The following is a 14,764-nucleotide window of genomic DNA, read 5'->3' as shown; positions in this document are numbered from 1 at the left end:
CAAGGATAGTCGTAGACCAGAAGCGGCCACTCGCTGCGGAGGAGGTGCAGGAGCTGGCGGAGGAGATGATTGCTGAAGCTGTGGTAGTAGCTGCTGTAGCATCACGGTCAGTTGAGACAGCTGGTGGCCTTGTTGCGCTATCTGTTGTGACTGCTGGGCGACCACCGTAGTGAGGTCGGCGACAACTGGCAGAGGAACTTCAGCGGGATCCATGGCCGGATCTACTGTCACGATGCCGGCTGGCAGGTAGTGGATCCTCTGTGCCAGAGAGGGATTGGCGTGGACCGTGCTAGTGGATCGGTTCTAAGTCACTACTGGTTTTCACCAGAGCCCGCCGCAAAGCGGGATGGTCTTGCTGCGGCGGTAGTGACCAGGTCGTATCCACTAGCAACGGCTCAACCTCTCTGACTGCTGAAGATAGGCGCGGTACAAGGGAGTAGACAGAAGCAAGGTCGGACGTAGCAGAAGGTCGGGGCAGGCAGCAAGGATCGTAGTCGGGGGCAACGGCAGGAGGTCTGGAACACAGGCTAGGAACACACAAGGAAACGCTTTCACTGGCACAATGGCAACAAGATCCGGCGAGGGAGTGAAGGGGAAGTGAGGTATAAATAGGGAGTGCACAGGTGAACACACTAATTGGAACCACTGCGACAATCAGCGGCGCAGTGGCCCTTTAAATCGCAGAGACCCGGCGCGCGCGCGCCCTAGGGAGCGGGGCCGCGCGCGCCGGGACAGGACAGACGGAGAGCGAGTCAGGTACGGGAGCCGGGATGCGCATCGCGAGCGGGCGCTACTCGCATCGCGAATCGTATCCCGGCTGGAGACGGTATCGCAGCGCACCGGGTCAGTGGAGCTGCCCGGAGCGCTACGGTAGCGAGAGAGAAGCGAGCGCTCCGGGGAGGAGCGGGGACCCGGAGCGCTCGGCGTAACAGTGTCCTATTTCGCAATGTCAAGTAATTTAGTGTTCTACTCGCTGGTGTCCAGTGGTTTGGTGTCTCAGTCCATAGTGTCCTATGGTTTAATGTCTCAGTCCCTGGTGTCCTGTGGTTTAGTTTTCCAGTCCCTGGTGTCAAGTGGTTTGTTGCCCTAGTTACTGCTGTTAAGTGTCTGAGTGCTTTAGTCTCTGGTGTCCAATGATTTCGTTTTCCAGTCCCCAGTGTTTTAATGTCTTATCCCCTGGTGTCCAGTGGTTCAGAATTTAAGTCTCTGGTGTCCAGTGGTTTAGTGTCCCAGTCCCTGGTGTCAAGTGGTTTAAAGGGGTACTCCGGCCCCAAGACATCTTATCCCCTATCCAAAGGATAGGGGATAAGATGTCTGATCGCGGGGACCCCGCAATCTAGCATACAGCACCCACCTGTAAGTACTGCAGGCAGCGCTGGAGGCTCTCAGTGTTATGCCTCCTGACCACAGGGACAGAGTATCATGACTTCACGACTACGTCCCCGTGTGATGTCACGCCCCGCCTCTCAATGCAAGTCTATGGGAGGGGGTGTGACATCACACAGGGGCGGAGTCGTGACGTCACGATACTCCGTCCCCGTGGTCGGGAGGCATAACACTGAGAGCCTCTAGCGCTTCCTGCAGTGCTTACAGGTGGGTGCTGCATGCTAGATTGCGGGGGTCCCCAGCGGCGGGACCCCCGCGGTCAGACATCTTATCCCCTATCCTTTGGATAGGGGATAAAGTGTCTTGGGGCCGGAGTACCCCTTTAATGTCTCAGTCCCTGGTGTCAAGTGGTTTAATGTCTTAGTCCCTGGTATCAAGTGGTTTAATGTCTTAGTCCCTGGTGTCAAGTGGTTTAATGTCTTAGTCCCTGGTGTCAAGTGGTTTAATGTCTTAGTCCCTGGTGTCAAGTGGTTTAGCGTCTCAGACCCTGGGGTTCATTGGTTTTGTGTACCAAACCCTGATTTCAAGCAGTTTAGTGTCCCCCTGGGGTCAGTGGTTTAGTGTCCCAGTGTTAAAGTCTCTTGTGTTCACTTGTTTAGTGTCTCAGTCCCTGGTGTCCAGTGGTTCAGTGTTTCTGTCCCAGGTATCCAGTTGTTTAGTATCCCAGTCCCTGGTGTCCAGTGGTTTAATGTCCCAGTTTCCAGTATCCAGTGGTTTAGTGTCCCAGTCCCTGATGTCCAGAGGTTTTAAATCTCAGTTTATGGGGTCATGAGACATTCAGTGTCTTAATCCCTGGTATTCAGTGGTTTAGTGATCCGATCGCCAGGCCCAGTAGTAAAGTGCCCCAGTCACCAAATCTGACTTGATTTACATCCTAATCTGGAATTGCAGGTGCCCAGATTGTCCTGCGACTGACAATGCAAAGAAAGTACAGAAGCAAGGACTCCTGTCACAGACAATAGTCCCCGCTCTTGTACAGCAGGCTGAGCAGCTGCAAATTAAAGAAATGGAAGCCGCAGTGTATCACAACTTACCTCAGTGCCCCTCAGTGTACAGGGCCAGAGATTAAATGACAAAAAGTTTAGATTCTAACAAAACCAACTTTTTTGAAAAATTGGGATCAAATCAAACGTGTGTCATTTGGATTCTGTTATCTTCCAGCCTGGCTGCCCGGCCCCGTCATGTATGGCAGCATGATTGACAGCACCTGTATACTATGGGGGAAGAAGTGCGGAGCCAAAGCCGCCTGTCAGTATTATAATAACAACCTGCTGAGACAACGGTAAGTGACCATGCAGACGGTAGGTAAAGGGAGATCTACAGAAATATTAAGAGGACACTATATATTACTATTAATAGTAGAAATCCATAGACTTTCATTCTAACTCAGCATGAAACATAGCTTCAAGAATATACCTACTATAATACTGCTCCTATATACAAGAATATACCTACTATAATACTGCTCCTATATACAAGAATATAACTACTATAATACTGCTCCTATATACAAGAATATAACTACTATAATACTGCTCCTATATACAAGAATATAACTACTATAATACTGCTCCTATATACAAGAATATAACTACTATAATACTGCTCCTATATACAAGAATATAACTACTATAATACTGCTCCTATATACAAGAATATAACTACTATAATACTGCTCCTATATACAAGAATATAACTACTATAATACTGCTCCAATATACAAGAATATAACTACTATAATACTACTCCTATATACAAGAATATAACTACTATAATACTGCTCCTATATACAAGAATATAACTACTATAATACTGCTCCTATATACAAGAATATAACTACTATAATACTGCTCCTATATACAAGAATATAACTACTATAATACTGCTCCTATATACAAGAATATACCTACTATAATACTGCTCCTATATACAAGAATATAACTACTATAATACTGTCCCTATATACAAGAATATAACTACTATAATACTGCTCCTATATACAAGAATATAACTACTATAATACTGCCCCCTATATACAAGAATATAACTACTATAATACTGCTCCTATATACAAGAATATAACTACTATAATACTGCTCCTATATACAAGAATATACCTACTATAATACTGCCCCCTATATACAAGAATATAACTACTATAATACTGCTCCTATATACAAGAATATAACTACTATAATACTGCTCCTATATACAAGAATATAACTACTATAATACTGCTCCTATATACAAGAATATAACTACTATAATACTGCTCCTATATACAAGAATATAACTACTATAATACTGCTCCTATATACAAGAATATACCTACTATAATACTGCTCCTATATACAAGAATATAACTACTATAATACTGCCCCTATATACAAGAATATAACTACTATAATACTGCTCCTATATACAAGAATATACCTACTATAATACTGCCCCCTATATACAAGAATATAACTACTATAATACTGCTCCTATATACAAGAATATAACTACTATAATACTGCTCCTATATACAAGAATATACCTACTATAATACTGCCCCTATATACAAGAATATAACTACTATAATACTGCTCCTATATACAAGAATATAACTACTATAATACTGCTCCTATATACAAGAATATAACTACTATAATACTGTCCCTATATACAAGAATATAACTACTATAATACTGCCCCTATATACAAGAATATAACTACTATAATACTGCTCCTATATACAAGAATATAACTGCTATAATACTGCTCCTATATACAAGAATATAACTACTATAATACTGCCTCCTATATACAAGAATATAACTACTATAATACTGCTCCTATATACAAGAATATAACTACTATAATACTGCCTCCTATATACAAGAATATAACTACTATAATACTATCCCCTATATACAAGAATATAACTACTATAATACTGCCTCCTATATACAAGAATATAACTACTATAATACTGCTCTTATATACAAGAATATAACTACTATAATACTGCTCCTATATACAAGAATATAACTACCATAATACTGTCCCTATATACAAGAATATAACTACTATAATACTGCTCCTATATACAAGAATATAACTACTATAATACTGCTCCTATATACAAGAATATAACTACTATAATACTGCCTCCTATATACAAGAATCTAACTACTATAATACTGCTCCTATATTCAAGAATATAACTACTATAATACTGCTCCTATATACAAGAATATAACTACTACAATACTGCTCCTATATACAAGAATATAACAACTATAATACTGCTCCTATATACAAGAATATAACTACTATAATACTGCTCCTATATACAAGAATATAACTAGTATAATACTGCTCCTATATACAAGAATATATCTACTATAATACTGCCTCCTATATACAAGAATATATATACTATAATACTGCTCCTATATACAAGAATATATCTGCTATAATACTGCTCCTATATACAAGAATATAACAACTATAATACTGCTCCTATATACAAGAATATAACAACTATAATACTGCTCCTATATACAAGAATATAACTAAGTCCAAAGTGTTAGGCACAGCTCACTTGTACGCCCTTTCTGCGTCTCGGACGAGACTGAACCACAACTCATATAATCATATAAAGAATGAAGAGATGTCCAGCGCAGATTCCAAGCAATACGAAATAATTTATTCAGCAGTAACACGACATGATGACAGGTAGGTGACGCGTTTCAGCCACAATCTGCGGCCTTAGTCAGACAGGTGCGTGCTAACTAATACACTAAAAACATTAAATAACAACTCGTAATGTATAGGATTTGATACAAGTATAAAAGGTTTCTATCTAAATAATATGAATATAGAAAAGTACAAAAGTTACAAAAATTGTTCTTTTTATAAAAATGTATCTAGAAAAAGAGAAAAGAAGAAAAAGGAAGCAAAAAGGCTATAAATAAACCTGAAACGTAGGAATATGAATTACAAAAAGACACTGTAGTCCACTCTTTCATTGAGTCCCAGGTTGCCGGCAGCATTAAGTTTTATAATCCATTTGGCTTCTGTTTGTAGCAGGAGTTTTCTTTTGTCTGAATTTTCTTTGCTGCGGACAACCTCGAGCCCCTGAAACAGTAGATCATTACAGATGCCTGTCACGATGCCGGCTGGCAGGAGGTGGATCCTCTGTGCCAGAGAGGGATTGGCGTGGACCGTGCTAGTGGACCGGTTCTAAGTCACTACTGGTTTTCACCAGAGCCCGCCGCAAAGCGGGATGGTCTTGCTGCGGCGGTAGTGACCAGGTCGTATCCACTAGCAACGGCTCAACCTCTCTGGCTGCTGAAGATAGGCGCGGTACAAGGGAGTAGACAGAAGCAAGGTCGGACGTAGCAGAAGGTCGGGGCAGGCAGCAAGGTTCGTAGTCAGGGTGGATAGCAGAAGTTCTGGTACACAGGCTTAGGACACACAAAACGCTTTCACTAGGCACAAGGGCAACAAGATCCGGCAAGGGAGTGCATGGGAGGAGGTCAGATATAGTCAGGGACCAGGTGGAAGCCAATTAAGCTAATTGGGCCAGGCACCAATCATTGGTGCACTGGCCCTTTAAGTCTCAGGGAGCTGGCGCGCGCGCGCCCTAGAGAGCGGAGCCGCGCGCGCCAGCACATGACAGCAGGGGACGGGAACGGGTAAGTGACCTGGGATGCGATTCGCGAGCGGGCGCGTCCCGCTGTGCGAATCGCATCCCCGACGGCCATGACAGTGCAGCGTTCCCGGTCAGCGGGACCGACCGGGGCGCTGCGGAGAGAGAGACGCCGTACGCGCTCCGGGGAGGAGCGGGGACCCGGAGCGCTAGGCGTAACAGTACCCCCCCCCTTAGGTCTCCCCTTCTCTTTGTCCGGTAACTGCCCCCCCTGGGATGAGGACACCGGGAAAGGATGGAGGGATTCCTCAACGGCAGGCAGTACAGCAGGAGTGGGAATGGGGAGGGAGGGCAGAGGGCGAGGCCTGGCACGGGGCAGTGTGACACCAGGACGAGGGCCATGAGGAGGCACCGAGGCTTGCCTGACTGGACTGGGAGGGGGGGAGAGGCACTTCTTAAGGCGGGCAGAGTCCATAACGACCTTAGGGAGACCGGATACAGGAGGAACCACAGGGTCACGGCAGGGAGTACTGGGAACCGGTTTAAGGCAGTCCTTGAAGCAAGAGGTACCCCAGCTCTTGATCTCCCCTGTGGACCAATCCAGGGTTGGGGAATGGTGTTGAAGCCAGGGTAGTCCAAGGAGAATTTCAGAAGTGCAATTGGAGAGGACCAAAAACTCAATTTTCTCATGATGAGGTCCGATGCACATTAGGAGGGGCTTCGTGCGGAAACGCACGGTGCAATCCAACCTGGCTCCGTTGACCGCGGAAATGTGGAGTGGCTTGACAAGACGGGTCACCGGGATGCGGAATTTATTCACCAAGGACTCCCGAATAAAATTCCCAGAGGCACCAGAGTCCAGGCAGGCCACGGCTGAGAGGGAAGAGCTGGCTGAAGGCGAAATCCGTACAGGCACCGTGAGACGTGGAGAAGCCGACTTAGCATCAAGAGACGCCACACCCACGAGAGCTGGGTGCGAGCGTGCGTTTCCCAGACGTGGAGGACGGATGGGGCAATCCACCAAAAAATGTTCGGTACTGGCACAGTACAGACAAAGATTCTCTTCCTTACGGCGATTCCTCTCTTCCAGGGTCAGGCGAGACCGGTCCACTTGCATGGCCTCCTCGGCGGGAGGCCTAGGCGCAGATTGCAATGGAGACTGTGGGAGAGGTGTCCAGAGATCTAAGTCTTTTTCCTGGCGGAGCTCTTGATGCCTCTCAGAAAAACGCATGTCAATGCGAGTGGCTAGATGAATGAGTTCATGCAGGTTAGCAGGAGTATCTCGTGCGGCCAGAACATCTTTAATGTTGCTGGATAGGCCTTTTTTAAAGGTCGTGCAGAGGGCCTCATTATTCCAGGAAAGTTCAGAAGCAAGAGTACGGAATTGTATGGCGTACTCGCCAACGGAAGAATTACCCTGGACCAGGTTCAGCAGGGCAGTCTCAGCAGAAGAGGCTCGGGCAGGTTCCTCAAAGACACTTCGAATTTCCGAGAAGAGGCAGTACAGAGGCAGTGACGGGGTCATCGCGGTCCCAGAGCGGTGTGGCCCATGACAGGGCTTTTCCAGACAGAAGGCTGACTACGAAAGCCACCTTAGACCTTTCAGTAGGAAACTGATCCGACATCATCTCCAAGTGCAGGGAACATTGCGAAAGAAAGCCACGGCAAAACTTAGAGTCCCCATTAAATTTGTCCGGCAAGGACAGGCGGAGGCTAGGAGTGGCCACTCGCTGCGGAAGAGGTGCAGGAGCTGGCGGAGGAGATGGTTGCTGCTGCTGTAGCTGAGACTGAATCTGCTGTAGCTGCGACTGGAGTTGCTGAGTCATGGTGGTCAAGTACGACAGCTGGTGGTCTTGTTGGGCAATCTGTTGGGCTTGCTGGGCGATCTGTCGGGCTTGCTGGGCGACCAGTGTGGGAAGGTCGGCGACAACTGGCAGAGGAACTTCAGCGGAATCCATGGCCGGATCTACTGTCACGATGCCGGCTGGCAGGAGGTGGATCCTCTGTGCCAGAGAGGGATTGGCGTGGACCGTGCTAGTGGACCGGTTCTAAGTCACTACTGGTTTTCACCAGAGCCCGCCGCAAAGCGGGATGGTCTTGCTGCGGCGGTAGTGACCAGGTCGTATCCACTAGCAACGGCTCAACCTCTCTGGCTGCTGAAGATAGGCGCGGTACAAGGGAGTAGACAGAAGCAAGGTCGGACGTAGCAGAAGGTCGGGGCAGGCAGCAAGGTTCGTAGTCAGGGTGGATAGCAGAAGTTCTGGTACACAGTCTTAGGACACACAAAACGCTTTCACTAGGCACAAGGGCAACAAGATCCGGCAAGGGAGTGCATGGGAGGAGGTCAGATATAGTCAGGGACCAGGTGGAAGCCAATTAAGCTAATTGGGCCAGGCACCAATCATTGGTGCACTGGCCCTTTAAGTCTCAGGGAGCTGGCGCGCGCGCGCCCTAGAGAGCGGAGCCGCGCGCGCCAGCACATGACAGCAGGGGACGGGAACGGGTAAGTGACCTGGGATGCGATTCGCGAGCGGGCGCGTCCCGCTGTGCGAATCGCATCCCCGACGGCCATGACAGTGCAGCGTTCCCGGTCAGCGGGACCGACCGGGGCGCTGCGGAGAGAGAGACGCCGTACGCGCTCCGGGGAGGAGCGGGGACCCGGAGCGCTAGGCGTAACAATGCCGTTATGCTCGCTGTTCATGTGTTCGATAAAACGGGGTGCACCTTTTTTAGTTTTAACTGAGTAAACATGTTCCCTGAATCTTGTATTAAGGGTGCGTTTTGTGCTACCAATATAAAACCTTCCACATGAACAGGTCATCGCATACACAACCCACTGGGTTCTACAGGTAATTAAGGTGTTAACATGTATAATTTCTCCACCAATTTGGGTACTTTTACCTATTTTCATATTGGGGCACCAAATACATGTACCACACTTGTGGTTCCCTGTGGGGCCAGATTTTGTGAGCCAGTCAGTGGTTTTGGGGTTGGAACAGAAGTTACTACTAGTAACTGCATCCCTCAGGTTTTTTTTCCTTCTAGCCCGCGATGGTACTTCCTGCCGAAGGTGCATAAGACCATGGAAGCCCCCCCCGGGAGACCAATAGTCTCAGGGAGGGGCTCAGTCACAGAACCATTGTCCAAATATTTGGAGTGGTTACTGCGACCCCTTCTGCAGGAAGTGCCATCGCTGGTAAAGGACACCAACCAATTTCTTTTGTTTTTACAGGATTTAGTATGGTCAGATAACATGTTGCTAGCCTCTATAGACATAGAGAATCTCTATACTAGCATTCCACAAGATAAAGGGGTGGAGTGCATCAGGGAGATTTTGTCGCACTCCGGAAAGTCTGATAAAGTGACCCAATTTATTTGTGAGTCCTTGGCATTTATATTAAAAAACAATGCATTCCTGTTCGACGAAGTATGGTACAGACAGATCGGGGGTGTGGCCATGGGCACCCCAGTGGCCTGCACCTTTGCAAATCTGTACGTCGCCTCATTCGAGGAAAAATATGTGTTTACTACCTCCAATCCTTTCCTGAAGTTCGTCCGGTGCTATCTCAGATTTGTCGATGACGTGTTCATCGCCTGGGACGGCACCGCGACGAACTTTAGGGAATTTGTAGAATACCTCAACGAAAAAAATGAAATGAATCTTAGATTTACTTACAAAGTCGATTCGAAAAAAATGGAATTCTTAGACGTTCTTATTGAAACAGAGGGAGGGGAACTCCGTACATCAGGTTATAGGAAGCCCACAGCCTCTAATTCTCTGCTTCAGTTCTCGAGCTATCATCCTCAACACACAAAAACCGCTTTACCTTACGGACAATTTCTGCGTTTGAGACGCATCAACGATACCGATGAAAAGTTTATTTCTCAAGCCGAAGAACTGAAGCAGAGATTGGTGGCTCGTGGCTATCCTGTATTCATTATAAATACAGCTCTAAAAAGAGCCTTAGCACAGGATAGAAATAATCTACTCGCAATTAACAAAAACAAAAAAGCTAAAAAAGATATTAAAGTAAAATCCTCTGACAATCCAGTATCTAGGTTCTCCTTTTCTTTCAAATTTAGTCCCCTTGAAAAAGTTATAAGAAGAGCGGTACATAATAGCTGGTCCTTGATAAAAAGTGACACCGACCTAGGAAAACTTGTACATGACAGACCCCTTATTACATTCAAGCGGTGTAAAAACCTGAGGGATGTAGTCACTAGTAGTAACTTCTGTTCCAACCCCAAAACCACTGACTGGCTCACAAAATCTGGCCCCACAGGGAACCACAAGTGTGGTACATGTATTTGGTGCCCCAATATGAAAATAGGTAAAAGTACCCAAATTGGTGGAGAAATTATACATGTTAACACCTTAATTACCTGTAGAACCCAGTGGGTTGTGTATGCGATGACCTGTTCATGTGGAAGGTTTTATATTGGTAGCACACAACGCACCCTTAATACAAGATTCAGGGAACATGTTTACTCAGTTAAAACTAAAAAAGGTGCACCCCGTTTTATCGAACACATGAACAGCGAGCATAACGGCATCTGTAATGATCTACTGTTTCAGGGACTTGAGGTTGTCCGCAGCAAAGAAAATTCAGACAAAAGAAAACTCCTGCTACAAACAGAAGCCAAATGGATTATAAAACTTAATGCTGCCGGCAACCTGGGACTCAATGAAAGAGTGGACTACAGTGTCTTTTTGTAATTCATATTCCTACGTTTCAGGTTTATTTATAGCCCTTTTGCTTCCTTTTTCTTCTTTTCTCTTTTTCTAGATACATTTTTATAAAAAGAACAATTTTTGTAACTTTTGTACTATTCTATATTCATATTATTTAGATAGAAACCTTTTATACTTGTAACAAATCCTATACATTACGAGTTGTTATTTAATGTTTTTAGTGTATTAGTTAGCACGCACCTGTTCTGGGTGCGTCACCCGGGGAGGTGTTCTCTTAAGGGTGACGCATCACGGAACAGGTAGGGTCTGAAGAAGCGTGATACGCACGCGCAACAGCTGTCACCCAGCTTCTCACTGATGAGCTAGTGTTACGCCTAGCGCTCCGGGTCCCCGCTCCTCCCCGGAGCGCTCACGGCGTCTTTCTCCCTGCAGCGCCCCGGTCAGTCCCGCTGACCGGGAGCGCCGCACTGTCATGGCCGTTGGGGATGCGATTCGCACAGCGGGACGCGCCCGCTCGCGAATCGCATCCCAGGTCACTTACCCGTCCCGGTCCCCTGCTGTCATGTGCTGGCGCGCGCGGCTCCGCTCTCTAGGGCGCGCGCGCGCCAGCTCTCTGAGGCTTAAAGGGCCAGTGCACCAATGATTGGTGCCTGGCCCAATTAGCTTAATTGGCTTCCACCTGCTCCCTGGCTATATCTGGTCTCCTCCCTTGCACTCCCTTGCCGGATCTTGTTGCCTTGTGCCAGTGAAAGCGTTTAGTGTGTCCAAAGCCTGTGTACCTGAACTTCTGCTACCCATCCTGACTACGAACCTTGCCGCCTGCCCCCGACCTTCTGCTACGTCTGACCTTGCCTCTGCCTAGTCCTTCTGTCCCACGCCTTCTCAGCAGTCAGCGAGGTAGAGCCGTTGCTAGTGGATACGACCTGGTTGCTACTGCCGCAGCAAGACCATCCCGCTTTGCGGCGGGCTCTGGTGAAAACCAGTAGCCTCTTAGAACCGGTCCACTAGCACGGTCCACGCCAATCCCTCGCTGACACAGAGGATCCACTACCTGGAAGCCGAATCGTGACAGTTAGTCCTACCTTCTGGCGTCCGTGCTCCATGTCTCTGCACCGTTGAAATAAAGAAAATTGCACCGTATCCTGGTGAGTGACGTCCCTCTCTTTCTCTTTTGTACATACTTTTGTGAATGCTGCATCTTTAAGGGACTTGGAACCACACAGTGTACAGTGCCTGCCAGCACTTTACGGAACTGTAGCGGACATATTCAGGAACCAGGTTGCATACATCTTGCTGCTGAAGCGCTAAGGGAGGAGCGCTATTTGGGGTAGAGGTGCCGACTATTCACTCTTGCCGAGATAACTACTATAATACTGCTTCTATATACAAGAATATAACTACTATAATACTGCTCCTATATACAAGAATATAACTACTATAATACTGCTCCTATATACAAGAATATAACTACTATAATACTGCTCCTATATACAAGAATATAACTACTATAATACTGCTCCTATATACAAGAATATAACTACTATAATACTGCTCCTATATACAAGAATATAACTACTATAATTCTGCTCCGATATACAAGAATATAACTACTATAATACTGCCCCTATATACAAGAATATAACTACTATAATACTGCTCCTATATACAAGAATATAACTACTATAATACTGCTCCTATATACAAGAATATAACTACTATAATACTGCTCCTATATACAAGAATATAACTACTATAATACTGCTCCTATGTACAAGAATATAACTACCATAATAGTGCCTCCTATATACAAGAATATAACTACTATAATACTGCTCCTATATACAAGAATATAACTACTATAATACTGCCCCTATATACAAGAATATAACTACTATAATACTGCTCCTATATACAAGAATATAACTACTATAATTCTTTTCCTATATACAAGAATATAACTACTATAATACTGTCTCCTATATACAAGAATATATCTACTATAATACTGCTCCTATATACAAGAATATAACTACTATAATACTGCTCCTATATACAAGAATATAACTACTATAATACTGCTCCTATATACAAGAATATAACTACTATAATACTGCTCCTATATACAAGAATATAACTACTATAATACTGCTCCTATATACATCAATACAACTACATTCCTCATCGTCCCTCTGGCAGCACAGAAGGGATATTCTTAGTTTGCCATCCCAAATCAGGACCATCCCCTAGAATAAAACTCATTAACATAATTACTGGGCTGGGCCAGAGGCCCTATATAGGTACCCAGGACATACTGCACCTTGTGTTTTTTTTAGTCCTCCTTCCAGATGTGGATCATCCCTACTTCCAAGAGGATTTCTTAGCCTTGCGGGGTCTCGGCTACTACTATACCAGTGCGGGGTCCCTGGTTGTTTTTTCGGCTACCAGTGCGGTGTCCTGGTAAAGAGTTAAGGCCGGTGCGGGGTCTCTGGCCTGGTCACCACCAGTGCGGTAGTCCTGGTAAGTGACGTTTTTTTAGTAGGGTCATTGCAGGGCTCTGACCTGCTATCCAATACAGTAAGCCTGAGTGGAGTCACTGCGGGGTCTTTGGCTTCAGTGTAGCAGTCAATGCGGGGCATCAGACTCACGTTATATCAGCAGATGTGTATAATGTAGTTACAATTGGGCCGGTATTATGCGGCCTTCTGTGGCTATTCCTTTACTGTATTAGGATTCTAAGTATTCAGTGTGTTTTCTCTCCTGTTAGGTCCTTCTGCTGTCCGGAGTCCGGCTCGGTCCCGGCTGTTCTAGCTTTACACAGCTCTTCTGCTAGTGCGCTTCCTGCGTGCAGGGATTTGTGCGCGCGCTTCCTGTACAGGGCAGTGGTACGGGGCGCGCGGCTCCAGCTGTTTTCCTTGTACTGCTGGAAGGCGCGCGTTTGTGACGTCACCGGTGTGTGGTCCAGCGCTGCAGGGGGCCAGCCTCAAGTCCTTATCAGGCCGGTTCCTGTGCTGCCTCAGTCTCTTTGAGCTGGGCAGCCGGGTTCAGGTTCTGATAAGGTAGGTGAAGGGCTCAGTTGCACTATTTTCACAGTTGCACAATCGCAATAAAATACTCAGTTGCGCCTTTTATATGCTCTTTTCCCAGATGTCGTCTGAGAGGAGTGCTACATCTGGGAAAAGAATCTCAAAGTCCAAGCATAGGTGCTGCATGGCCTGTGAGCAACCGTTACCCGACGATTGCCCGTATGAGGATTGTGATCACTGTGCTTCAAAGAAGAAGGCTGCGACAGTAGTTAAAGTTAAGAAATGCATTAGCTGCCTGCAGAATCTGCAGGATGGATGGCCGTCAAACCTATGTGAGGTGTGTGCGCCCCCAGAAGAATCGCCAACCTTGGCTTCTGAGGCAAAATCTTTTTTCTCTATGTTCCGTCAAAAATGTGCGGACGACAGCGTGGCTGTGCAGCTTGGGTCTAAAAAAGTGAAACGGCCTAGAAAGGAGTCTTCTTCCTGTGATTCCTCATCAGTGTCTCCTAGACCGAAACGTGTCGGACATAAGAGAAAGAGGAGCAAGAGGTATGCAAAAAAATTATTGTCATCCTCCTCTGTTGAGTCAGCTTCTTCTGTGGCAGGACCTTCCAACAAAAAGAAAAGGAAAAGTTATAAGAAGAAATATTCTTCTTCATCGGAGTCGGAATCTTCAGAGTCCTCCTCAGATACTGAATTTATTACTGAGAATTTCTTCCTGTTTAAGAAAGAGAATGCGGAAGGTCTAATTAAGAAGGTGAAAGGCTGTGTGGAGTCTGGAAGACATGAGAAGTCCAGTCAGGATAAGGAAGCATTATTTTACTTCCAAAAAAAGAGGACGGCTGTGCTCCCTGGGCATCAAGTGCTTGACAGCATTATGCAGAAAGAATGGAAGAAGCCGGACAAACGGCTAGACCTCGGGTCAAGATTCAAGGCAATGTACAGACTGGATCCGGCGATCTCAGAAGAATGGGATCAGCCAGCAGGAGTGGATCCGGCCATTGCCAGGGTTTCAAAGGATTC

The 14,764-nt window shown here is 46.1% G+C and overlaps 1 protein-coding gene across 6 annotated transcripts in view; it reads left to right on the top strand.

Moving 5' to 3' along the window:
- SLCO2B1 (solute carrier organic anion transporter family member 2B1) overlaps positions 1-14,764 on the top strand; it is a 199,981-nt gene that overhangs the window by 162,383 nt on the left and 22,834 nt on the right. For all 6 annotated transcript variants that reach the window (XM_056561073.1, XM_056561072.1, XM_056561074.1 and 3 more), the window contains exon 14: positions 2,548-2,668. In XM_056561073.1, the coding sequence (XP_056417048.1) occupies positions 2,548-2,668 (121 nt within the window). The remainder of the gene's footprint in view (positions 1-2,547; positions 2,669-14,764) is intronic.

Source organism: Hyla sarda, chromosome 2 (genome assembly GCF_029499605.1).
Source record: "Hyla sarda isolate aHylSar1 chromosome 2, aHylSar1.hap1, whole genome shotgun sequence".
NCBI classification, from domain to species: Eukaryota; Metazoa; Chordata; class Amphibia; order Anura; family Hylidae; genus Hyla; species Hyla sarda.
Note: the sequence above shows the minus strand (reverse complement) of the source record. Positions and strands in the feature narration are given on the sequence as shown.